Below are 27749 nucleotides of genomic sequence, written 5' to 3'. Positions count from 1 at the left end.
ATGCCCCCGGTGAGAAGGGGTGTAGAGTCCCTCAATAAATTGATCTTTTAGCAGTTTATCCACTCCGGTGTTAAAAATGGGTTCAGCCAGTGTAAGTGATTTAAGGGCTTCATGCAGGTTTAAGGCAAAGTCTCTCACGCCCTCATTAGCTTTTTGTTTGCAACTAAAGAATCGTATTTTAGCTTTGCTGCTGGCCGTGGTTTCAAATGTAGCTTTTAATCCAGCAAATATGCGTTCAACAGTGCCTTTTAGATCAGCTGCCCATGCTGTGACTTCTCGCTTAGCATGGCCACTTAACTGCATCATCAGGAGACTAACACGCTGAACTTCACCCACAGGGAACATGTCAAAATGGGCCAGCATCTTTTCTCTGAAATCGTCAAGGGTATTAGGCTCACCTTCATACATTGGAAGCCATGGGCCACCCGGGGTATATGGCATCAGCACCGGCATGATGGGCACCACTCCTTGCACCGCTGCGCTACCGGACTCTCTATCGACACTCTATCTTTCAGCTGCATTAGCGTCGCCGGGTGCTGCGGCGTCTCCGTGCTGCGACATACTGTGCCCCCTTAGTTAATCCGGACCCTTCCGGTCCTCCGCTTCCGTCGGGATAGTGTAGATTCGTTCCGCTGTGCAGCAGGATCGATTTTCCCCTTGCTCTGATGTCAGAGCGCTCAGCTTGGTGCCGCCCACAATGACACGCCCCCTGCTGCTCCCACCCACCGCGCTCTGTAATGGCGGATTCTGAAGTTTTTCAGTTAGACTGGGGCTCAGGTGATGGCGTAGCTCAATTAACAGTCTCGTGCCTAACGGTTATGAAGTGATTACCTCAGGGGATGGCGACCATCTTTACTCCATTATAACCAATGGGGAAAAGTCACTTTCAATAGTTTTCAATGGGGAATGGATTTTTCTTTAATAAAGTCAATTTTCAAGATTTTTCATCCCAGTTTTCACAGTTTTGGGCTCCAATCACGGCACACAATACCCGGTATACGGGCTGGCTAGATCCTGTTCGTGACGCCAATTGTGACGCCCAGGAGACCGGGATACCCAGCACCGGACCAATGGAGTCTGTCTCTTGAGGGGGATGTCACGGGTGGCTTGACCAGGTGCTGTGGCCTCAGGCAATGCACAGTGTAAGGGGTATCATGAGGGGACAGGCACTTACTTGATCAGCAGCAGGTTCTCCCAGCGGTGACGATCCCGATCCTGGATAGATGGCTATTGTCCAAATGAAAGACTGAGGCACTGAAACGTTTAACCAGTTTACTTTAACATAAAAGGATTTACAACCAGTCCTGTCACCGGAGTCTGTATGGGAACTCTGAGTTACTTTGACCCTGCCGGGGTCTTCGCCTCTTATTGTGCGCAATTTCTGTGTGGCCCTGCTGCTGTATGTGAACTGGCTGCCGGCCCAATCTGTCCCCTCCGGGTCCTGGTTCGACGGGCAACCCGAGTCCTTTTATCGGTTTACCCCCTCTGGGAGTACCGCTGAACTCTGTGTCTGTTGCTGCATCCGACCCTAGTGAAGCTGATATCACCTCACGTTTTTCCGGTTGCTGTATTATATATAATGAATACAGCCACGGATCCGGTATCCGTCTTTGCGCCTGTTCTGGGTAGTGATTAATGCTACCCGGTTCTCACAATGTCCTTTTTCTCTATCCCTCTTCTCCTCAGGCCGGTGATTTAGGCCTGGTAACAGTCACAGGGCTGTTAGAGATTCAACTGTATGACCTCTCACTTTCAGCTCCTTAGCCCAACTGCCCAACTGCCAGTTCTTCCCTCAGACCAGAATGGATCAAGGGGAGTCTCTGGAGCTCCCCCTTCTGGCCGGAGGTGGTAGTGCAGTCTTGCTATTTTAGTATTTGTACTTACTGTCAGTAACTATTTTTGTGGCAAATACCCCTAGGGGTGCCACATTGTCATCATGCATGTCCACCAAGATTTTTATCATCTTATCCACAGAGTCTGCTGGGACTCCTCATCAAGGGTCAGAAGGGCTAACTCGGCCTGAATGGAAGGAGTCAAGGGATACATGGGCAACATGCTTCTCAGACTCTCTACCTAGTCCCAAAGTGACACGCTGCTCTCCGTGAACTTGGGAATATTGCTGAGCATAGTCCCCAAGGGTATATGTTCACTGCTGGGCTTGGTCACGGACTGGTTCTCCATCTCTGTGTCTGAATATTGCATCCTGCCTACAACACCAAAAGTAATGCAGGTGTCTGTATGCAACACACAGAGGACACGAGGGGGAAGAGTCAGGGATCAATATAGTTCTATTTATATACAGAAGTAACTTTACAGTGATTTAAAGTAACTCTAAGCAACTAGTATTAGTGAAACAGTAAGTTTGGAATAGCAAAGAAAGCCTTTCACTATATAACATTAATGTCGTTTCCCAAGGGTGGTTCACCCAGTCATGGGAGTCACCACATAAGTTCTCTCTGCAGCTATGACCCTAGCTGGGGACACCAAGTTTTCTCCCTAGGACTTAATTCTCTCTTTGATGAACTTTATTAACACGTGTTGGGCCTTTCACACACCAACTGGCCCCCTCCCAACCTGTTATCCGAATCCCAGCCGACCCCTGTATCATAGGTTATAGCTGGAAGTGACAGCCTTCCTAACTTGCGTTGTTGCACCACAATCACAGGCATGCCTCTGCTATCTCAGTCTTCTCATGGTTTTTCTTGGCTTGACCATCAGCGGAAGTCTCTCAAGCTTGATGCGGAGAGGACTAGTCCATGATGGGTCTCGGAGGCTTGACCAATGCAGGTTGTGGATCCTGGTCCTGACCAGCGAAGGAAAACTTGGACTACTCCTGGGGCGAACCTGGACGTTGCCAGGTTTTGACTGGCAGTTTGGTGGCATAGACTTCTCGCTGATGCCTGTCACGCTTGTCTCAGCGGTGTCTCTGGAGCACATCTACCCCGCTCTCTTCCCTGGTGCCAAATATGTCTGCGGTTTGGCACCCAAGGCATTTATATCAAGGAAGTGGCTCCTTCTGCAAATCATCCAGCACAATTTGGTTCCCCTTGATTTAGCGTAGCCAGCAGATGGCAGTCTCCTCTCATTAATGGCCCATCCTGAAAGGGCTCTTCAGGGATATCACTGCTTCTTTTTACACAAGCATAAGATGTAGCTGTGTATCTGATGAAAAAATGTTTTACCTTTTTTTTTCTTATCTCATCCAACTCAATTGTACATGTTACAAATCTGCAGTAATAAGTTTCATGATATTAAAGCAGTCCACCCTGGTGTCTATAGATAAGAACCTCAGGAACATGACCAGCTCTACTCTCCTCTTCCCACAATCGCATGGAAGATTTCTCTTGTGCATCACCCCTACTCTGGAACTCTCTACCACAACACATCAGACTCTCGCCTACCATCGAAACCTTCAAAAAGAACCTGAAGACACACCTCTTCCAACAAGCCTACAACCTGCAGTAACCACCGATCGACCAAACCACTGCACGACCAGCTCTATCCTCACCTACTGTATTCTCACCCATCCCTTGTAGATTGTGAGCCTTCGCGGGCACGGTCCTCTCTCCTCCTGTACCAGTTATGACTTGTATTGTTCAAGATTATTGTACTTGTTTTTATTATGTATACCCCTCCTCACATGTAAAGCGCCATGGAATAAATGGCGCTATAATAATAAATAATAATAATAATAACATGTGAGTCACACCATAGCATTCGGCGTCAGGGTCATCTCCTATTTTTACTTCACTGACTCTTAGTGCCACCATTGTCTTCAGACAAGCAAAGAACAATTAATAAATCTGGGAGGCGAAAAGGTGAAAAAAATTGTCATGGTTACATAATACATACAGCATAATCACATACTATCTCCATTAAGTATTCCAGCCTATTGGGAGGGCAATTCTGAGTCATGGCAATGCCAACCATCATGCTACCACTCTGTGGGAAGCATCTATTGTCAGACATGAATGAAGCATATTATATAATTGAATTTCATGGAAACCAGCTTTCCAGCCCATAAGCAAATGTGAACTGATTAAACAGACTTTTAATGTATTTTGATCTATTTTAAATTCTGTTCAGCAATGAATGGCAAATTGAAAGCATACAATGAAGGTTGTGCATCGCAACATAATGATTTGTAAGGTGAGGAGGTATCTGCGGAATAAGACAATTACTTCTCATGCAAAGCTGCTCACGCCATCGCTCGAGTGCCCTAACTGTAATTGGAGCAGTTTCTTTACCAAGGACTGGTTCAATAGCATGGAGGATAACAACGACATCACATGCATTCATTTATCTATCAGCTATTGTCACTTTCCTTTATTTCCCTTTAATAGCTTCCTCAATGTAATGTGTAATAACTATGCCCTGAGTGCTCCAGTGATTACCTAGAGCCTGAGACGTTGTTTTAGTGGACTAGCAGTTACTTCTTCACAGATCATTGTAAAGAGATGTCTTATGGTGCATTATTAACCCCTTAATGACGGAGCCAATTTGCAGCTTAATAACCGGGCCAATTTTTACAATTGTGACCACTGTCACTTTATGAGGTCATAACTCTGGAACGCTTTAAAGGATCCCTCTGATTCTAAGAAAGTTTTTTCTTGACATATTGTACTTCATGTTAGTGGTAAAATTTCTTCGATATTACTTGCGTTTATTTATGAAAAAAAACGAAAATATGGCGAAAATTTTTTACATTTTGCAATTTTCAAACTTAGAATTTTTATACCCTTAAATCAGAGAGATATGTCACACGAAATAGTTAACAAATAACATTTCCCACATGTCTACTTTACATCAGCATAATTTTGGAAACAAATTTTTTTTTGTTAGGAAGTTATAAGGGTTAAAAGTTGACCAGCGATTTCTCATTTTTACAACAAAATTCACAAAATCATTTTTTTAGGCACCATCTCACATTTAAAGTCACTTTGTGGGGTGTACATAACAGAAAATACCCAAAAGTGACACGAAATGCAGACTTTGATAGAATGGTCTGCAGGCATTACGTTGCGTTTGCAGAGCCCCTGATGTGCCTAAACAACAGTAGAAACCCCCACAAATGACCCCATATTGGAAACTAGACCCCCATGGAGCTTATCTAGATGTGTTGTGTGAACTTTGAATCCCCAAATGTTTCACTAAAGTTTATAACGCAGAGCCGTGAAAATAAAAAATAATTTTTTCCAACAAAAATGATTTTTTAGCCCGCATTTTTATATTTTCCCAAGGGTAACAGGAGAAATCGGACCCCAAAAGTTGTTGTCCAATTTGTCCTGAGTACGCTGATACCCCATATGTGGGAGAAAACTACTGTTTGGGCACACATCAGGGCTCGGAAGTGAAGTAGTGATGTTTTGGAATGCAGACTTTGATAGAATGGTCTGCAGGCATTTACGTTGCATTTGCAGAGCCCTTGATGTGCCTAAACAGCAGAAACCCCCTACAAGTGACCCCATTTTGGAAGCTAGACCCCCAATGAAGCTTATCTAGATGTGTGGTGAGAATTTTGAACACCCAAGTGCTTCACAGAAGTTTATAACGCAGAGCCGTGAAAATAAAAAATCATTTTTTTCAACAAAAATGATTTTTTAGCCCCCAATTTTTTATTTTCCCAAGGGTAACAGGAGAAATTGGATGCCAAAAGTTGTTGTCCAATTTGTCCTGAGTACGCTGATACCCCATATGTGGGGATAAACCACTCTTTGGGCGCACAGCAGAGCTCAGAAGGGAGGGAGCACCATTTGACTTTTTGAACGCAAAATTGGTTGGAATCAATAGTGGCACCATGTCGCGTTTGGAGACCCCCTGATGTACCTAAACAGTGGAAACCCCTCAATTCTAACTCCAACCCTAACCCCAACACACCCCTAACCATAACCCTAATCACAACCCTAATCCCAACACACCCCTAACCCTAATCCCAACCCTAACCATAACCCTAATCACAACCTTAACCCCATCACACCCCTAACCCTAATCCCAACCCTAACCCTAACACCAATACACCCCTAACCCTAATCCCAACCCTAACCATAACCCTAATCACAACCCTAACCCCAACACACCCCTAAACCTAATCCCAACCCTAACCCTTATCCCAACCCTAATTCCAACACACCCCTAACACTAATCCCAACCCTAACCATAACCCTAACCACAAACCTAACCCTAATCCCAACACTAACTCTAATCCCAACCCTAACCCTAATCTCAAACCTAACCCTAATCCAAACCCTAATCCCAACTCTAAACCTAATCCCAACCCTAACCCTAATCCCAACTCTAACCCTAACTTTAGCCCCAACCCTAAGGGTATGTTTCCACAGGGCGCAATCTCTGCGCTTTGGACGCAGCTGATACCCCGCTCCGACCAAAGCGCTGCCCTCTGTTGCACGCGCTGTGATTCTGGATATGTTCATTGAACACATTGAACATTCATTGAACGAAATTAGGATTATTTAGTCTAGAAAAAAGACGACTGAGGGGCGATCTAATAACCATGTATAAGTATATAAGGGGACAATACAAATATCTAGCTGAGGATCTGTTTATACCAAGGAAGGTGACGGGCACAAGGGGGCATTCTTTGCGTCTGGAGGAGAGAAGGTTTTTCCACCAACATAGAAGAGGATTCTTTACTGTTAGGGCAGTGAGAATCTGGAATTGCTTGCCTGAGGAGGTGGTGATGGCGAACTCAGTCGAGGGGTTCAAGAGAGGCCTGGATGTCTTCCTGGAGCAGAACAATATTGTATTATACAATTAGGTTCTGTAGAAGGACGTAGATCTGGGGATTTATTATGATGGAATATAGGCTGAACTGGATGGACAAATGTCTTTTTTCGGCCTTATTAACTATGTTACTATGTATGTTACTATGTACATCCGGAATCACCACATCATATTCATAGACTGTGTTATTTATCTTGCGGAGATGGAGCATCTCAGCAAGATAAATAGACATGCTGTGGTCTGGAAAGATGCCCGATTACTCAGGGCCGCTGGATGCGGCCCTGCACCCATAGTGGAGACAGGATTTTATAAAATCCCCTCCACTATGTTGTAACATCTGGATGCTGCGGATTGGACGCTGCGGCTGTACGCAGTGTCCAATCCGCAGCAAATCCTGAACAAATCCTTAACGTGGAAATATACCCTAACCCTAATTTTAGCCCCAACCATATCCCTAACTTTAGCCCAACTCACTTTAGCCCAAATGTAACCCTAATGGGAAAATGTAAATAAATGCATTTTCTTTATTTTATTATTTTTCCCTAACTAACGAGGTGATAAAGAAGGGGGTTATTTGCTTTTTTTTTGATCACTGTGATAGGGTCTATCACAGTGACCAAAATGAACCAATAGGAAAAATCTTCCTATTGCTGCCGGGTGCCGGCCGGCAGATCTCTGAGGGCGCACTGCGCATGCGTCTGCCATTTTCTTACCGGAAGAAGACGCCAGCAGCAGTGGGGAGAAGCAGGAGGACCCAGGGACACCAGGAGACACTGGTAAGTATCGGGGGCGATCGGAGATCCTATTTCTCTGTCCTCTGATGTGCGATCACATCGAAGGACAGAGAAATTAAATGGCAAATCGCGCTTTTTTTGCGGTCATCCATGACCGCAGGGAAATTCCGACTCTGGGGGCGCTATACACTTTTCCCACAGCTCCGTTAATTAACACGCTGTGATTTAAGTACTCTTAACTACCACTGTTAAAAGGCGTATTGACGGTCATTAAGGGGTTAACACAACATAAACTACAGATCTCAGAATAACTGCAGATCACAGACTAGCCCAAAGAATAAGTAATGACTCCAGAGTAATTACAGACTCTCTAGAGGCCACATGTGGCTCGCCTGCTCCTGAAATGTGGCTCGCCGACGGTCACCGGAAAGAAGATTGTGTTTAAGTCTCCAGGGAGCTGCCCCACCGCCTGTAATACCCGCCCCGCTGATGGTAATATGCCGCCCCTCCTGTGTCAATCACTGACTGCATTCACTCCTGCGCAGTAGTCACTGTGCTCTATTGAAGCTGCACAAAGTGTTGCGAGACTTCACAAATCTCGCAAAACTTTGGTTACTGCGGCTTTAATAGAGCACAGTGACCCACGTCACTAGGGCTGCCATCAGGGCATTACTGCCCTGACTGGCGTATGGGGCCTGATCAGCAGAGGAGGCCCACATTGGGCCCTGTCTCTTCTGCTGATCGAGCCCCAGCGGCAGGCTTCTGCTCCGTGCAGTAACTGAACCTGCATCCGAGGCGCAGGTTCCGTTACTCTATTGCAGTGTGGGTCCAGGCCCAAACGGCAATAGTTAAAGCCACCAGCCAATCGGAGGCTGGCAGCTGACATCAGCGCGCACTTCACCGGCGTATGATGTTATTGTCATTCTCTGGCAAGTGCGCGCTTGAGACGTCTAGAGGGATCATCATTGCCGCAGGAGCGTGGCAAGGTACGAAGAAAGTTGTTTTTTTTAATTTATTTATTTTTTTAAAGCAATATGTTTCACTGGCAGGATGGAGACACATGGACCATGTGTCTCCATCCATGTGTCTCCATCCTGCCCGGGGCAGAATAGAGACATGGGTGCAGGATGGGAGACAAGGGGGCAAAATGGAGAAAGGGGGCAGGATGGGAGACACGGGGGCAGAATGGAGACAAGTGGCAGAATGGAGGCACAGAGGCAGGATGGAGACACGGGGTTAGAATGGAGACACGGGGAAGAATGGCGACAAGGGGCAGGATTGAAGACATGGGAGAGAACGGAGACACGGAGGCAGGATGGAAGACACAGGGCAGGATGGGAGACAGGGGCAGGATTGTAGACATGGGGCAGAATGGAGACATGAAGGGCAGAATGGAGAAAAGGGGCAGAATGGAGACACGGGGCACAACTGAGACAAGGGGGCAGAATGGAGACAAGGGGTAGAATGGAGACAAGGGGCAGAATGGAGACATGGCGGCAGAATTGAGACAAGGGGGCAGAATTGAGACAAGGGGGCAGAATGGAGACAAAGGGCCAGAATGGAGACAAGGGGCAGAATGGACACAAGGGGCAGAATGGAGACACGGGGCAGAATTGAGACAAGGGGGCAGAATGGAGACAAGGGGGCAGAATGGAGACAAGGGGCAGAATAGAGACACGGCGGCAGGATGGGAGAAATGGGCAGAATGGAGAGGGGGCAGAACGGACACAGGGGGCAGGATTGGAGACACGGGGCAGGATGGAGACATGGTGAAGGATGAAGACAGATGGGGAATGATGGAGACAGATGGTGCAGGAACATGGGGCAGGAAGGAGACAGATGGTGCAGGATCATGGGGCAGGATGGAGACAGGTGGGGCATCATCATGGGGCAGGATGGAGACATATGGTGCAGGGGCATGGGGCAGGATGGAGACAGATGGTGCAGAATCATGGGGCAGGATGGATACGATGGAGACAGATGGGGCAGGATCATGGGGCAGAATGGAGACACATAGTAACATAGTAACATAGTTAGTAAGGCCGAAAAAAGACATTTGTCCATCCAGTTCAGCCTATATTCCATCATAATAAATACCCAGATCTACGTCCTTCTACAGAACCTAATAATTGTATGATACAATATTGTTCTGCTCCAGGAAGACATCCAGGCCTCTCTTGAACCCCTCGACTGAGTTCGCCATCACCACCTCCTCAGGCAAGCAATTCCAGATTCTCACTGCCCTAACAGTAAAGAATCCTCTTCTATGTTGGTGGAAAAACCTTCTCTCCTCCAGACGCAAAGAATGCCCCCTTGTGCCCGTCACCTTCCTTGGTATAAACAGATCCTCAGCGAGATATTTGTATTGTCCCCTTATATACTTATACATGGTTATTAGATCGCCCCTCAGTCGTCTTTTTTCTAGACTAAATAATCCTAATTTCGCTAATCTATCTGGGTATTGTAGTTCTCCCATCCCCTTTATTAATTTTGTTGCCCTCCTTTGTACTCTCTCTAGTTCCATTATATCCTTCCTGAGCACCGGTGCCCAAAACTGGACATGGTGCAGGAATATGGGGCAGGATGGAGACAGGTGGTGCAGAATGGAGACAGATGGGGCAGGATCATGGGGCAGGATGGAGATACATGGTGCAGGATCATGGGGCAGGATGTATATAATATTGACAGATGGGGCAGGATCATGGGGCAGTATCATGAGGCAGGATCATGGGACAGATGGGGCAGGATCATGGGACAGGTGGGGCAAGATCATGGGACAGATGGGGCAGGATGGGATATCACATGGAGGCAGGATGGGAGAACATATGGCTGAAGCAAGGAATGAGACACACGGGGCCAGGATGGGGGATATTATTACTGCAGTGAGGTATTTATTTTATTTTTTGAGGATAGTGTTTTTAATGGGGAGGCGGTCCTGTTACTGTGCAGAGCAACACTGTCACCTTTTTTTCTTCATCTGGTGTAGTTTTGAATTTGGGGAAAAAAAGTAATGTGTTCTGCAAATGGAGCTCTAGATAACTGTGTTATTTCCTGCAGAGACAAGCCCTGGCTGGAAGAAGTAACGGTTGTCTGTGCTGGATGAAGATGAAAAGCAAGGATGAAGGACTTCACGTACAGACGTCACTGGTGACTCAGTGTGTTACCTGTACACTGACCCTATACACTGTGTTACAATGTGGCTCTCGACCAACTTTCATAGCAGAATGTGGCTCTCAAGGTAAGAAAGGTTGGGGACCCCTGGTCTAGACCATAGCCAAGAATTACTAATGACTCAAAACCAAACCCAATAATAACTACTGACTCAAGACCCGACCCAAGAATAGCTACTGACGTCAGAAAAGACCCAAGAATGACTAAATACCCCAGACTAGACTCCATAATAAGCACAGATCGCAGCCCAGACCACATAATTACTACAGACTCCAGAATAACTATAGACTCCAAACCAGACCCAGGAATGACTAAAGTGACTCCAGACCCAGAATAACTACAGACCACACACCAGACTCCAGAATAACTATTGACCCCAGACCAGACCCAAAAATAACTACAGAGACTAAACCAAAGAATGAAGAAAGTCTCTCAATTCTAAATATTTTTGAAGAAAGTCTCACATCCAGACCCGAGAATAACTAAAGACCCCAGACCAGTCCGTAGACCCTAGATTAGACCCCAGAATAACTAAATCTGCTACAGATGCTAGACCATACCCCAGAATACCCCAGAATAAATACAACCCCAGACCAAACCCAAGAATGCCTAAAGAACACACTCCAGACTCCAGAATAACTACAGACCCCAGACAAGACCTCAGAATAACTACAGATGCAGATCAAAGAATGATAAAAGTCTGCTGTCAAAACCTGAAGATAGCTACAGACCCTAGTCCAGACCATATATTAACAGCAGACCCCAGAGCAGAGCCCAAAGTAACTAGAGAGCTAAGAATGATTAAAGACTCAGACTACAAGAGTACCACTGAGTACAAGTTTCACCATTGCACAATGTGCAAAGTTTTCCAAAAATTACCCAAGGGGTCATCCACGCTGTATCATACACGCTGAAAGACAACGTCATGGGGACCTCACAATACATCTTGCAGTTATTAGAATAAGAAGAGATAGGGAGTACAAGTTTGACCATTGCACAATGTACAAAGGTTTCCAAAAATGTAAAAACATTACCCACGTGGGGTATACATACATAACCAACTCCAAAGCGTACAAGTAGAGGTCGGGCCAAGTGTGCTGCTTGGTCAACCAATAGTTAAAGGGCACTGAAGAAACAGGACAGACACTGTTATGGTCACTTAAGTACTCCTTCACCATCTTGGTCTACTTCTTCCTCCTCGTCACAGTTGCACCCACAGACAGCCCTTGCTGATGTGACGGTTTCATGAAAATGGCTCAGTTGGTGGAAATCCCCCCTCCCCCTTGAGTTGCACCTGGTGACCATGTCCCTCTCCTGTAATCCTTGTGGGTGAAAAGATCCAGTACCTCTGGCAGCATCGTTGTCTGAGGGCAAACTTTTCAGCAAGTCTTCCACAATGGCCCTCTGGCATGCATGCACTGAAAATGGCAAGTCTGCCTCCAACATGAGAGAAGGAAATTTCTCCTTGTACCGTGGCTGAAGAAAGGTGTACAGCCAGTATTTCATTGTGGACAAAATGTCTTTCGCCCGAAGGTCTTGGGAAAGGCATCTGTACATCAACTGTGCCATGTGTGGCAGACTGCAAAAAGTCAAACGTTCAGTATCCCCACCAGGACTAACACTAATCATCCCTTCCAACTCTTCTTCAGGCTACCCATGCTGGACAGGCATGAAGCTGGGATTGGGAGTCCCTTCTGTGGCGCAGACCAAAAACTCCTGTTCCTCCTCCTCTTGTTCCTTATCATCACCCAATGTGGCCTGAGAATATTGTGTGAGGCTGGGCTGTGTGGTATCAGCCACTGTAAAATCTTGCTCCATAGTCCCCTGCTCGGCATTCAAAGTTTCTTCTTTGAGATTCTGCAGCAAAAGTTTTAATTGACAGAGCAGCAGGATGGTTACACTGATAATAGCATCATTAGTGCTCACCATCCTGGTGAAGTACTCAAAGTTTTGAAGAACCTCACATATGTCAGCGATCCACACCCACTCAGCAGTTGTTATGCGTGGGGGCTGAGTGTTACTCTGATGGGCATTGATAAACTGGAATTCAGACACTGACCTCTACTGCTCCCTAAGCTTTGCCAACATATGAAAGGTCTAATTCCAGCATGTGAGCAGGTCACAAATCAGCAAGTGACAAGGCAAATTTAAGCGCTGCTGCAGCTAAGCCAGACTGGTGAAATCCTGAGATGACTTTCAGAAATGGGCGCTGACATGGCGTATCTTGGCAAGTTGGTCCAGCAAGTCATGGACCTAGGTTCAGTAGGGAGAGCCACTGATCAGTCTGGTCTTTCATCCCTTTCAACAGCTCTGCTGCGTTGAGAGCTTTATCACCTAAACATATGAGCTTTAGTAAAGGATGCTGCCGCTTCACCAAGACAGTGCTGCAGACCTCCCTGCTGCGGAGAGATGGAGAGGCTAGTTCCGCTGAGGATGAGGAGAAACAGGAACTTGAATACGAGGAGACTGAAACCCTGATGGAAGTTGGGCCCGCTATTCTTGGTGTGGGTAAGATGTGTCATGTCCCAGCCTCTGACTCTGTCCCAGACTCCACCAGGTTCACCCAGTGTGCCATCAGGGAAATGTAGCGTTCCTGTTTACAAGAACTTGTCCACATGTCTGTGGTTAGGTGGGCCATCTCTGTGACTGCGTTGGCCAGAGGATGACTGATATTGTGTAACACATGCTGCTTATGTAACTGTCGGCACACTGGGAAAAATAGTGGCAATTGGGAATTGAGTACCGTGGGGTTACCACCGCCCAGAGGTTGTGGAAATACTCAGTTCCCACAAGCCAAAATGGCAAAATTTCCAGGGCTAACAATCTGGCAATGTGGGTGTTTAGCATTTGGGCCTGCAGGTGAGTCAATATTTCTGCTTCCTTTGAAATATCTGGGCCAGGGACAACTGAATGCTGCACTGGGACAACAAAGTGAAAGTGGTTGCTGACTGTTGTGTCTGTGCAACTGCAGGTTGTGGGCAGGAGGCATCAGCGCCTGCTTTCTGGACAGCATATTGCAAAGGCCGTAAAACAGGGGAAGGGTCAGTGGTTTCACCCTCAGACACAGATTTTGCATCCAAGCTTCCATGTGCTTCTGCATGCTGGTGGTGCTCAGGTTGGCAGTGTTCTTGGCCCTTCTAAGCTTGGTATGGCAAATGCTGCAAATTACAGTTGTTTTGTCTGAAGGACTTTCAGAAAAAACTGCCATACAGGGGAACAATGCACTCTTGGCCTGTTATCTAGCCAACTGGGGGAACTCTGTGAAACAATTGACCAAGTTCTCCCTCTGGTCAAACCACTAGCTCTTGCCTGTTTTAGTGCTATGGATCCATCTCTCTGCACTGTTGTGCTCGCTAGGTGTGCCACCGTGCCAGGTTGAATCAGTGGCCTCATCATCGACCATGTGGTCTTCCAATTCATCAATCTGATCCTCCTTCTGAGTTGTCATTTTAGGTTGATCTGATGGCAACTGTGCATCATGATTATCCTACACCTCTTCAGACATGAATTGACCTTCCCCAACATGGCTTTACCTGCCTGTGGGTGCTCAAATGTTTGTGCATCAGTGCACTCCACTTCCTCTTGACCCTCTTTAATGGTGCATGCTGACAGGCATGAATAGTTATCAGGGAAGGTAAACAGTTCCTCGGAGTGGCCAGCGTTGGGCTCATATGTCTCCTGGGACTCTTGATGGGGGAGGAAGGAACAGGTTCAGGGTTCAGCGGCCCAGCCTCTTGGCTACTGAGACTGGACTGTGTGGAAGACTTAGTGGTGCTGCTTGTCAACACACTGGAGCCTTTGTCTGCCATCCAACCCACAATATCCTCTCACTTGTCTGGGTTCAACAGTGATGTAGCGCACATAATGAATTTTGACAGGACGCTAGAACGAGATATAGTCATCTTCTGATCTGTCACACGGCAGTGGCAGGCACCACCACATCCATGTCCAAGTTCCTTAATGTCACCCTTTCCCATATTGAATGCATTATGAAAAAATTAGGTCATGGCTTTATTTTTTACAAGTACCCTCACAGAGGTGTTATGTACAAATTCCCTGTATCTAGCAATGTGTTAGTATTTTTTGTTTCAGATATCACCTTTATAACACATGACAACAGCAGACTTACAAAAATGACAGGTAAATAGTCACATTTGCGTATCTCAGCAGGCTTTGCGCCAGTCACACAACTGCTGGATAAAGATACGCTATTTATTTAACCAATAAAAAACTTGTATTTTTGATATCGCTTTTATGACACACACGCCAACAGCAGAGTAAGGAAAATTATTGGCACTGATAAATTGTGACATTTGCATATCACTGCAGGCTTTGCAGAAGTCGCACAGCTGCAAGCTAAATATACGCAATTTATTTAACCAATTGAAAATTATTATTTTTTATATCACCTTTCTGATACATGGCAACAGCAAAGTAAGAAAAATTATTGGCACTGGTAAATTGTGACGTTTGTGTATCACTGCAGGCTTTGCAGAAGTCGCAAAGCTGCAAGATAAATGTACATTATTTATTTAACCAATTGAAAATTAGAATTTTTTTATATCGCCTTTCTGATAGATGGCAACAGCAGAGTAAGGAAAATTATTGCCACTGGTAAATTGTGACGTTTGCGTATCTCTGCAGACTTTGCAGAAGTCGCACAGCTGCTAGATAAAGATACACTATTTATTTAACCAATATACTTTTTTGTTTTTTCTTTGATATCGCTTTTATGACACATGCCAACAGCAGACTCCGGGAAATTACTGGTAAATAGTGCAGTAGGTTTTGCACCAGTCACACAATTGCTAGATAAATATTAGCTAATTCAGCAATTGGCGAGGAATAAAAAAAAGTTTAAAAAAGTTTTTTACATGCTGGCACACAGGAATATTATGTAGCTAAAAAATTTTTTTTAAGTATATGCTGGTACTAAGTAATATTATTTGACTCTAAGGCTATGTGCACACGTCAGGATTTTTTCCTGACAAAATCCTGACATTTCTGCAAGAAATTCATGTTTTTTTCCGCGCAGATTTCTCGCGGAAATTGTGCGTTTTTTGCGCGGATTTTTTGCGTTTTTTTTTTTTCCTGAATGTCATTTTGGTATAGAAATGCGCAAAAAATCCGCAAAAAGAATGAGCATGTCCATTTATTTTGCGGAATGCGTTTTTTTTGCGGAAAAAAACGCTAACATATGCACAAAACATGCGGAATGCATTCTAAAAGATAGGATGCATAATGTTAGCGTTTTTTTACCGGATTTATAGCGTTTTTATTGCAAAATTCCGCAAAAAAACCGCTAAAAATCCGGACGTGTGCACATACCCTAAAAAGAGCTGCTTTGTACTGCATATTATGGTAGTGGATGAAACCCTGCCTATCTCTTCCTTAGGCCGGCGTCACACTAAACTTTGCAATACGATTATGAGAATTTCTCCCTATGAATCTGTATGACATCTGTATGATATGCATATGGCTTTACATTTTTCACTGATTTTCCCCATTGAGTTTAATGGCTCAATGGGCTGAAATGAGGAAAATGTGTGCGCATTTGTCGCAAGCTAGACTGATGGTCCGTGTGGTGTCCAAGTTTTTCTCGCTCCCATAGGTCACCAACTTTCCTTTTCACCAGCTATACAGTCTTAAAGTAAAATAGCATCTCTATACACAGCTGATAACACAGGATCCACCAATCACAATGGTGTTGTCACAGCTGACCCTGCCCTCCACAATGATCTTTGTACATGCTCATTCAAATGGTTCAATACAGCCATTGTGGCTATTTCCATGTGTTGGTTCCTGAAATAAAAGGAAGTGAGAGTCTAAAAAAAATCCCATTGGTCAATAGTGAAAATTGCAAGATTTTTCATAGTACTTTAATTGTGAAATGTAATAAAGAAAAAAAAATTGGCAAAAAAATTAAATACATTTAACAAAAAAAACTTGATTTAACAAATAGGTCAGTTTCGGAGGATAACTTTCCTTTAATAGATCCAGTGATGCAGCTGACAGTAGCAGGTGAGTCGTGGCCTATGGCTCTAAGAAGAAGTAACGCTGAGGGGACGCAAGCTCAACTTTTGCACCGGGTCCCATGAGCCTTTAGCTACGCTCTTGGGAGTTTGCTTATTCTCCTCATATTTGCCGGGGTTTTCTTCTTGCACTCCAGCTTCCTCCCACACTCCAAAAAGGCATGATGGGTTAATTAACTTCCTATGGAATTGACTCTAGTATGTCTGAGAATGAAAATTACAAATAGATGTAGATATTAAAAGGTAGATAGATAATAGATATGGAATAGATAGATATTGGATAGATAGATAGATAGATAGATAGATAGATAGATAGATAGATAGATAGATAGATAGATAATGATAGATTAATAGATAGAAGAAAAAACGAAGGCAGCACTCCAAAATCCTTAAGGTGAAAGAAGTTAAATTGGGCAAGTATTGGACTTTTTGCATAGATAGATAGATAGATAGATAGATAGATTGATGATAGATAGATAGATAGATAGATAGATAGATTGATGATAGATAGGTAGGTAGATAGATAGATTGATAGATAGATGGATTGATTTTAGGTAGGATTAAGGACCCTACTGCAGGTTGAGTTTAAGTTCTGCGCATCTTTAAAGTGAATTGATTAGAAGGATCTAATTTTATGTTCTGCACTGAAAAACTGGAGATGTGACCATAGCTGTACAATATTAGCATCTAACGTCAAGAAAAGCAGCTACGTGGCAAGATCGTCCCCGACTTGACATCAGGCTCCTCACTCATGCCTGCATACAGTATATTTAACACATGTAATGGCTGAGGAACATCCCACCAAAAAATGATGATCATCTGAATATAACAACGACAAGTTCCAACAACTTCCAGCCTGAGAGCAAAGCGAAGGCAACGCCAGCCTTTGGCAATGAGCTTAAATTTAGACACTGTACATTGACATTTTCTTAATTCTTTCAGCAGCTTGCTAGCCCTTGTCCTGAACTTCAACATCACCAGCCCTTAGGCTAAGTTTGATTGCAGAATTTTGATGAGTCTTGTTAAAAGGGGCCTCACCCAATAGGAAGCAGAGTTTGTGCGTCTCCTCTGGACACCAGGCAGGGGTATAAAATTGCACAGAGGTCCAGATACAGCTCTGTTCTGGAAGTTTCAGCCTTGGATACATCTCAGCATGACTGTGGAAAAGCAAGTGAAAGTCAGCAGCTCTGCTGTGCGCTATGGCGCATCTTATGGAGGCAACCGACTCTTCTCTGCAGCCAGGAGCAGTGCTAGGGTTGGTGGAGGCTTTGGCGGTGGCTTTGGTGGTGGCTATGGTGGTGGCTTTGGAGGAGTTGGACTTTCCAGAGCAGTTGGGTTAGGAGCAGCAGCTGGTGGCGGAGGTTTTGGATCAAGAGGTGGTTTTGGTCTGGCTGGTGGTGCTGGTCTGAGAGCTGGGTTTGGTGGAGGCTTCGGTGGCGGTGCAGGAGCAGGATTTGGGTTAGGTGGTGGAATTGGTGGTGCTGGAGGTAGATTTGGTGGAGCCATTGGTGTACTAAAAGGTCGCCTAGGTGGTAGAGGTTTCAAAATTGGCAGCTATGGTGGAAGCCCATCCTTCTTGTTTGCTGCTGGCAAACCAGGAGGACTAGGAGGACTTGGTGGATTGGGCGGTGGTCCAGGTGCTCCTGATATCCCATCTATTGACCCATCCCTACCCTCTGTGGACACTGTTCAAGTCACCCGCCTAAAGGAGAAGGAGGAGCTCCAGGGTCTCAACAATAAATTTGCAAGCTTCATTGACAAGGTATTTCTAAGGATTAATTCTATTTATATTTGGTTGTATCTTGATCTTAACATTGTAACATTATTGTTTATAGGGCACATGACTAATAATGGGGGTTACTTACCCTGTTCCCTTCAATCACTTTGGTTTATTTTAAACTTGATTCTAATCCTTTCCTCGCATCATCTCTCTTAACTCGATATCTCCAAGTATCTCTGCTCATTAACTCATATAGAGGTCCCATATAGAGAGAATATAGCTATGTGATAACATCCTGGCAGCCTGCAGTCACCACTAGGGGGAGTGCAAGCATTGATTGCATACTATATTATCAGTATTTGGCTATTATGTTATCTCCCTCTAGTGGTGACTACAGGTAGTAATAATTGTATCATGTAATCTTTATGTCTCGATCAGGATTTTGTCGCTCTATATGAGAAAAATGAAACTATACGTAGCACTGCAATGAATGTTACTGCTTATGAACATATGATACCTTCACTCTAGCGATGCTCTGACTATTTCCACCATCACTAGTTGTCACATAGAGACTGTCATGAGTGTGAATGTTGGATCCTTGACTCTCAAAATGTCCTGTAACTTTTATGAAGGACCCTCCTTGTGCATGACGGAAGGAGTAATAACCACAGAATAAAATATCAAGAAACAGGTTTTTTTTTTTTTTTTAGTGATGTACTAGGGGATGAACTAATGACTTTTAAAAGCTGTTCAGGACCATGACCATAGGCTGCCAATAAGCTGCTCAGATGTTCCTCTTGTTTCATTGCATATTAAAGCAGTGAGTGACAATATCTGTATAGTTTAGACTTATTTAAGCTATGTTCACACGTTGCGTTTTTGCAGCTTTTTTATGCAAATTTTAATCTGCATTCTACACCACCAGCAAAAGCTATGAAATTTCAGAAATCTCTTGTACACACATAATTTTTTTCCCTTACTGAATTGGAAAACTGCTGTGTTTTTGAAAACTGCAACATGTCACTTCTTTCAGTGTTTTTGCAGCATTTTTTCAACCACAGAAAGAAGTGGGTTAGTGCAAAAACGCAGCAAAAAAACAAATGTATCGGCTTTTGCTGGTGCAAGACCTAAGGAAGATGCATTGTGTTTTTTTGGAGGGAGGGGGGCACTGAACTTAATCAGCATGCAAAAGAGACAATAAAAAGGCAGCAAAACCTGCTTTTTGTAAGCAACTTCTATACTGCCAAGAGAGCAGGTATTGACTGCAGAGAAAAACGCAACTTGTGAACACTCGTGAGGAGCAGCTCAGTAAAACTCATAAGGGTCGTGAGGAGCAGCTCAGTAAGACTCGTAAAGGTCGTGAGGAGCAGCTCAGTAAAACTCATAAGGGTCGTGAGGAGCAGCTCAGTAAGACTCGTAAAGGTCGTGAGGAGCAGCTCAGTAAAACTCATAAGGGTCATGAGGAGCAGCTCAGTAAGACTCGTAAAGGTCGTGAGGAGCAGCTCAGTTAGACTCGTAAAGGTCGTGAGGAGCAGCTCAGTAAGACTCGTAAAGGTCGTGAGGAGCAGCTCAGCAAGACTCGTAAAGGTCGTGAGGAGCAGCTCAGCAAGACTCGTAAAGGTCGTGAGGAGCAGCTCAGTAAGACTCGTAAAGGTCGTGAGGAGCAGCTCAGTTAGACTCGTAAAGGTCGTGAGGAGCAGCTCAGTAAGACTCGTAAAGGTCGTGAGGAGCAGCTCAGCAAGACTCGTAAAGGTCGTGAGGAGCAGCTCAGCAAGACTCGTAAAGGTCGTGAGGAGCAGCTCAGTAAAACTCATAAGGGTCGTGAGGAGCAGCTCAGTAAGACTCGTAAAGGTCGTGAGGAGCAGCTCAGTGAGAGTCGTGAGGAGCAGCTCAGATCTTTGTCATCAAATGGCCCTTTTTTATGAGCCCTTTGGTGGGAGCAGATAGATATCACATGCACTGAACTAAAAGAATCTATAATGTTTCCAGAGTACTATTTTATTAAGATTGGTTACAATAAAGTAAAAAGATTCTGCATTTTTCCTGATCCCGCTCCATCATGGCCTGTATCCAGTATATTGCAATTATTTCAATGAGTCTGAGTTGTAATACCAGATATGACAAAAGTTAGTTTTAGGCAACTTTGTCAAAGATACAGAACTGAGTGTGTCCACTTATGTTAATACATGAACCACGTGAATGCAGAGATGTTTTATGCTTTCAGGTCCGCAGTCTGGAACAGCAGAACACCATCCTGAAAGCCCAGATCAATCTGTACAACAGAAGTGACCCCAGCGCCCCAGCCAGCGCCGGAGTCGTTGCAACTACTGCTGTTGCCGGCTACAAAGCCCAGATTGACGTCCTATCCCAAACTAAGGCAGCACTTTTGGCTGAAATTGATCACTACAAGCAAGCGATTGAAGAAATCCAAGTCAAGTGAGTGAGCACCAGAAATGCCGATCATTAAAATGGCAGGGCGCTAGTGGGCTCAATGTCGTTGCTGAATTTAGAGGGCTTCTCCATAATCACAATTTATTGAGAATTCACATCACATGTTTCAGTGCTACACAGTGAGAGATCATTTTAAACTGAATTGTGACCAATGGCTGCAATTCCTATTAGATTAAGTGAATTTAGAAAATATATCTTCAGAAGTCAAAAAACGTAAGACTTAGTAACACATAAAGGGAATCTGTCGGCAGGTGTTCGCTATGTAATCTAAAAACAGCGGGAGATAGAGGCTGAAACACAGAATTCAGGGATTTGTCACTTGTCAAACTGCATGCTGTTGTTTACTAACTGTGAAAGATTTATCACTAAGAGATTAACATTGCCGGACTAATGTAGTCCGGCAACGCCCCTTTCTGTGATAGGCAGTTTACTGTTTATGGACTTTGTATGTACAGAGCCTGTTGTGGGCGGGAGCAGCTTTTCAGCTCTGCTGCATTGATAAATCTAAAAGCTCTGATTGTGTGAGAACCGCTGCACCCAGTAATCTATGTAATACATCATTGGACTCATTTTCTCTTTGCCTACATCAGGCTGCTCTCAGATGAGGTAGCAAAAACCTGCTGACAGATTCCCTTTAAGTTTTCAGGACCCACACCTGATAGCCAATTAGTAAATAAAATCGCCACTGCAGAGTAGAGAACAACTACAAGAGAAATGGAAAAGCCGCACTTACCTGATCCTTTGTGGTTAAAAGTCCTTTAATTGCTTCAAATGAACATATCCAATTGTGCAGGTAGAAAGGAAGTTTCAGACAGGGGAGACCAAACACATACATGGATTATGGCCTTTTCGCGTCTGGCTGACGCTTCTACAGGTCCATTCACTCTTCTTCGACAACTACAATGATTATCTGTCAACCAGAAGGATATAATATGTCTGTGCATTATACTAATAGCCTATTAATGTAGATGAGCACTGTGCAATGCTTCATTTATCCTGTAGGGGAGCTGCAAGGAAACAGAACACTTACTGTCAGCTTCCTCTGCAGATAATAGCAGATATCCAGGAAGGTGTTATCTAAAGAGATTCTCAAAAATTTATTAAAATTAATAACCACAGCGACTGAAAATGTTTTCATAATTTCGCAATATTTTGGAACTAAACTGATTTATCATTGGTGTTTGCAGATATGATGAGGACAGCTCAAGCACAAAGTCTTTGGAGGCTGAATGGACTACACTTAAAGAAGTAAGATAGCGTTAACATGCTTATCTGCCTTTGTATCTATCTATCTTTCTATCTATCTATCTATCTATTTCATTATCTCATTATCTATTGTGGTGCAGCGGTGTCCATGCTATGCAGCGATGAGGCAGTGACCCAGGAAAGTTCAAAGTAAAACGTATCTTTAATGTCCAAACTCACAAACAAAACACAACGGTATCCTCCGGATCACAGCTGAGTAACAAGACAGTCTATAAATGTGTCCGGTTGCCGAGGGCGACTGCACCACCGTATCACACTGCAGGGTTCCAGAAGTTTGTTCTGCTTGGCTCTGTGTTCCCTCACACAGGTTGAGCTTTTGAAGAGCCGACTGCTCTGCTTGCTACAAACTCTACGCTGACACACCCAAACCCTTCCTGCAGGGTTTTTCTAAACTGGAATCTGTGGCCATGGGCCACTTTTCAGAACTGGCCTGGTGGAAACGGACCGGCCCCACTACCTTCCTGCAGTCCGTTTAAAAAATAGAAGCCCATACCAGGTTTTCCTCAATAATGTCTTGGCCAAATAGCTTGACCAGGTTCATGCTTACTTTTATTCTGCCTTGTGATTTGCGGGCGTCCTGCTGTGACCCAAGGCACTCCAGTGAGACTAATGCGTTTCTGAGCGCATCCTGGGAGACACATAGTGACCCTCGCAAATAACACCAGTCGCTGCCTCATACTATCTATCTATTATATCTCTATCTCAGTATCTATATATCCAATATCGCTTGCTCTCTCTCTCTCTGTACATAATATTTATATATGTTTCACTTGGAAGCTAAAGACTTTTTTTCTCTTTCTTACAGGATGTTGATCACTTGTACCTGACAATCTTCGACTTGCAGACCAAACTAACTGGAGTGGAAGATCAGATCACTCTGTCCAAGCAGATCTATGACGCTGTAAGTAACAGATACATGAGGAACATTAGTCACAAAGCAAATTCAAATATTACATAAGAACATTAGTGAAATAGTCTTGATCCACCTCTACAACTCACAAAACTATTAAGAATCAGAGAGGTGAAATTTATTTTCCATACATATCCCCAACCTATCAGATTATAATCTATGCATCCTTAAAGGGAACCTGTCACCCCCTAGGCGTTTCTAACTAAAAGAGCCACCTTGTGCAGCACTAATGCAGCATTCTGTCAAGGTGGCTCTTTTAGTTCGGGTCCCTGGCACTGCTGAAAGAATCGCTTTTGAAATTTGTCCCTCATATCGTGAAACCGCCCCGGGGGGAAGGTCTTTCCTCCCTAATCCAGATGCCTCACAGCCGTCAATCATGGCCTCTACGCCCCGGGCGCCGCCTCCTCTTCCTTCATTAGGCTGGGGACGCTAATGAAGGAAGAGGAGGCGGCGCCCAGTGCGCAGAGGCCATGATTGACGGCTGTGAGGCATCTGTATTAGGGGGAAAGACCTGCCCCCGTGGCGATTTCACGGTATGAGGAACAAATGTCAAAAGCGATTCTTTCAGCAGTGCCAGGGACCTGAACTAAAAGAGCCACCTTGTCAGAATGCAGCATTAGTGCTGCACAAGGTGGCTCTTTTAGTTACAAACACCTGGGGGGGTGAAAGCTTCCTTTTAATGCTTTCCCTATGTTTGTGTGATTGATGATCTACTTTTCTCCTTTTTCCAAATCACAGAAAGTCAGAGAAGTCCAGTCCATTGTCACCAGCGGCACCAAGGCAGCAATTTCCATTTCATTTGACAACTATGCCCAAGCTGTGGACCTGACATCAGCTATTTCTGATATGAAATCACAATATGAATTACTTGTCGCAAAGACCAAACACGAGGCATTCGCAGCTGCCGAGAGCAAGGTACGTGTCTTAGAGTTTACAAGCGCTGCTTAGAAACTGGATTGATTCAGTCCTCTTGTGCTCCTCCGATGCTGCAGAGTCAAAGCTGCCTCTGCTTGCAACAGGGAAATGTACACAGTTCAGACCAGTGGTGCAACCAGGCCCATTGCCCAAACTGTTGATCTTCAAGATCACACTGCTCCCTAACTAGCATGATGCCCGAAGGCAAACTGGTGCACACCTGAACACAGGAGATGCGCAGACCCCTTTAAGTGTTTGGGGATGCACAAATTCCATTTCAACACCAATTGGACATGTTGAATTTCATCTGCCTGATCCTTTCTGAGAGGAGATGAGCTATAGTAAGAGGTATATGGAATTTGCTTTCTCCCCTCCCCTATTGGGCTCTTGGAAATATGTGTGTTGGACCTAGCCAAACCTGTAGGTGGGACAGGAGGAATAGCGTTTGACACGAACAAGTATTGGGAGGCCAGCTCTGCTTCTAAGAGGAAACAATCATATTGCTCGCCCTTAGATAGGAACAATTAGCATTTGCTCCCTGCTGGTGATTTTTACACTTTTTGCATTTGAGGACAAAAGGACCCTGTGCTTGTTCCACCCTTCCTTTCACTATGTAAGGTGATGTGACATCAGAACTGTCCCTTTGGTTAAGTTTTCTCATGAGGTTGAGGGAAGCAAACTGGTGCACCCCTGAACATAGGAGATGAGCAGACCCCTTTAAGTGACCTGCTCAAACAAATCCTACCTACAAGAGGATTGCAGGACTATCGGCTACCATATAATTATATAGTCATATTATTCTGCAATATATACTGTAATAATGATTTCCATATATTACAGATTTACGTGGCATCCGGATCCACACAGCCAACTGTACAAGCACTGACAGCATTCAAGGAAGAATACAGGTCTGTCAAACTCCAAGTCGACGGCATAAATCGTGAAATTGAAAGGGTTAAGTCACTGGTAGGTATCAAATAATTAAACCTGTTATACTTTAGATGTCTGCATGTTCTTGGTTATATATAATGTACAAAAAGGGTTTGTCTGCTTTCTACAATGGTTTCCCCTTAGAAGGGCTTCTTAAAAATGAGCCGATCCCAGGTTGTACCAATGATGGGAATCTTGGCGATCACCTGTGATCTGTGGGGCAGCCTGGCAGTAAGTGTTTGATTCCCGTACAGCGCTCCCAGAGGAGAAAAGAAGAAAAGATGTATCTACACATCAAAAACAATGATCTCTCCATATACTGCATGGGTTTTCAAAACCAGATATATGTCCTTCAAAATAATATTCAGGTCTCAAGCACCTACAGTCACAAAAACATTTCTCATCGATACACAACATAGTTAATGTATGACTAAAAGGGGTCCAATTACAGAGACCCCCGACCCTTTTGGTCCCAAATTCCCTAGTGTGAATGGAGCAGTAATGAGCATGTGCGACCACTACTCCTATAGACAGTGAATAGAGTTTCGGTCGCACATGCTCACTAACACTTGATTCACAAAGTGCACTTTGCCACCACTGTTTTTTGATGAGTGGAGGGTCACAGTCTTCAAAACTCCAATGATAATACATTTATTATCTATCCTGTGCTAAATAAATTCATAGAGTGAGGATCCCTTGTTGAGTTGATTTGGGGTGCCCGAACAGCTTCCATGTTCAAGACACCCCACCCTTCCATATTAACTTCTGGTCAGATGACTTCCAAAGTGAAAAGAATCACCACTAATGCGAGAAATGCCAAATGTGAAGGATACAAGCGATGCACGGAAACTCCAGGTGTCCTCGAGCAACAATTAATAGAGAAGATATGAAATCCACCACCGCAGATATAATTTAAAAGACCATCTTTAATATACAAATGTACGCTAAAAACAAAATTTTAAAAATCCAATGGAAGAGTATATAATGAGTCTTACGTGTTTCGGACTGCTGCAAGTCCTTAGACATAGACATACCAAATCCTATGTCTATGACTAAGGACTCACAGTAGTCCAAAATGTGTAAGACTCATATACTTTTCCATTTAACTTTTTAATTCCATTTTATGAAGAAATTTGTATATTAAAGTTTGTCTTTTTATTTATTTTAGCGGTGCTGGATTTCATATCTTTTCTTCCAAAGAGAAAAGATGTTCATATCTGTATAAACAAAATATATTTCTTGGATATAAGAAAGAAAATCATTTCTCAGTGTATGTTTCCATGAATTTTAAGTCTAAATGTTCAGAGTTTGTACCTTATATAACATAACTGACTCCTATCTTGGTTTACAGAACATTCAGCTGGAATCTTCCATCGCAGAAGCTGAGTCCAGCTCATCCAGCGAGGTTGACACCTACCAAGAGCAGGCTTCAGCTCTGAAATCTCAACTAGATGACATTAGAAAGGTAAGGCTCGCAAGATCCATGGTAGGAACATCTTGAGTACCCAACTTGTGAGAAACGGTGATCCAAAAAATACACTACAACGTATTACTTCTAGCATTATGACCGAGCGTTAGGCTGACGAATCCATGTTTTAACTTTAGGACTATCTGATAAGGATAGTATCAGTGCTCTAGTGGTTCTCATAGTGCTTGTTTTTACCGAAACAGCAAATTGCTCACTATGGTCAAGAATATCAGGATCTGCTGGCCGTGAAGATGGGACTGGATGTAGAGATTACAGCCTACAAGAAACTGATGGACAGTGAAGAACTGAGGTATGAAACAATAATTTATATTGTATATATATTTATTAATTATAGATCACAACTCTCCCAGAAAAAAAGGTGAAATCTTCCAAACTCCAAGAAGAGTTGGCAAATATTTTGTTTGCAGCCTAAACATCACATCACAAAAGTTTTCCTGTGCCTGACATTGGAATGTTCAATCATTAGACTGACCTCAGACATCCTATTAGATGTCCAAGGGGTAGGAACAGGGTCAGATGGGTGTAGCCTCTCAAAAGGGGAAGGACTCATGTAAAAAATTCTATCTGTGCGTATCAGGCAGCTTTTCTTCTCTAGGAGGACACTTTCTAAACGCTGGAAAGTGTTGAGTCTGTTGGCAAAAATGTACTGATTTGCAAAAAGACTCAATTTTTATGGATCAGTCCTGTTCCTAAAGGGGTGGAACATCCATTAAATATTCCTAAACAGAGCTTTCTGCCCAATTTTGGGCTAGTTTCTTGGAAAAATAGGAGAAAGCTTCAAATATTTTATTGTCTTTTAGATTGTGTAAGATTTTGGATGATATGGCATTGGTGCTCTGTCACACTAGTTATTAGTAGTGATGAGCGAACGTGCTTGGAGAAGGTGTTATTCGCCATGCTCTGGTGCTAACAGAGTGTCTTCGGTGTGCTCGAATAATATGTTTGAGTCCCTGCACCTACATGTCTCGCGGCTGTTCGACAACCCCAACACATGCGGGGATTGCCTGCTTGTTAGGCACTACCCATGTGTGTTGCGGCTGTCGAAAAGCCACTGGGACTTGGACATATTTTTCAAGAACGCCGATGATGCTCGGTTAGCACACTAGCATGTTCGGATAACACCTTATCCCAGCACGTTCGCTCATCACTAGTTATCAGCTGTTTACCATGTGATTTATCAGAGCTAGTTGGTTGGTAAAAGTGCAGTGCATAAAACAGCGCTTTATAGCCTGCGGCATGGAATAGGATGCCGTCCTTGATTTGTTCATTCAGGATCTACTGCCTTCCCTGACCTGCATTTGTCTTACCGTGAACAGCTGTTTCCGTGATCCCAGCTGATTGATAGCAGGTTTTGCTGAGTAACGGAGTGTAGCAGGCTGTAAATTAGAGA

At 44.1% G+C, this 27749-nt stretch overlaps 1 protein-coding gene and 1 long non-coding RNA gene across 2 annotated transcripts in view; one reads left to right on the top strand and one right to left on the bottom strand.

Annotated features, from left to right (window-relative positions):
• Window positions 1-16558: 16558 nt before the first annotated feature.
• On the bottom strand, window positions 16559-22026 carry LOC138671141 (uncharacterized). The gene is made up of 3 exons (XR_011319433.1): window positions 21880-22026; window positions 21583-21759; window positions 16559-16882 (listed from the first exon to the last, which is right to left on the bottom strand). It is a non-coding gene; the product is annotated as an uncharacterized lncRNA (long non-coding RNA).
• The window catches only part of LOC138671139 (thread biopolymer filament subunit alpha-like), a 22972-nt gene continuing 13004 nt past the window's right edge, over window positions 17782-27749 (top strand). The window contains exons 1-8 of the mRNA XM_069759075.1: window positions 17782-18440; window positions 20623-20834; window positions 22037-22097; window positions 22921-23016; window positions 23764-23940; window positions 24781-24906; window positions 26222-26335; window positions 26542-26648. Coding sequence (XP_069615176.1) covers window positions 17832-18440; window positions 20623-20834; window positions 22037-22097; window positions 22921-23016; window positions 23764-23940; window positions 24781-24906; window positions 26222-26335; window positions 26542-26648 — 1502 coding nt within the window. The 5' untranslated portion in view covers window positions 17782-17831. The remainder of the gene's footprint in view (window positions 18441-20622; window positions 20835-22036; window positions 22098-22920; window positions 23017-23763; window positions 23941-24780; window positions 24907-26221; window positions 26336-26541; window positions 26649-27749) is intronic.

The sequence above is a fragment of the Ranitomeya imitator genome, chromosome 3 (assembly GCF_032444005.1).
Source record: "Ranitomeya imitator isolate aRanImi1 chromosome 3, aRanImi1.pri, whole genome shotgun sequence".
Classification (NCBI taxonomy): domain Eukaryota; kingdom Metazoa; phylum Chordata; class Amphibia; order Anura; family Dendrobatidae; genus Ranitomeya; species Ranitomeya imitator.
The sequence above is the reverse complement of the archived record's forward strand: the minus strand, read 5'-3'. Positions and strand labels throughout refer to the sequence as shown.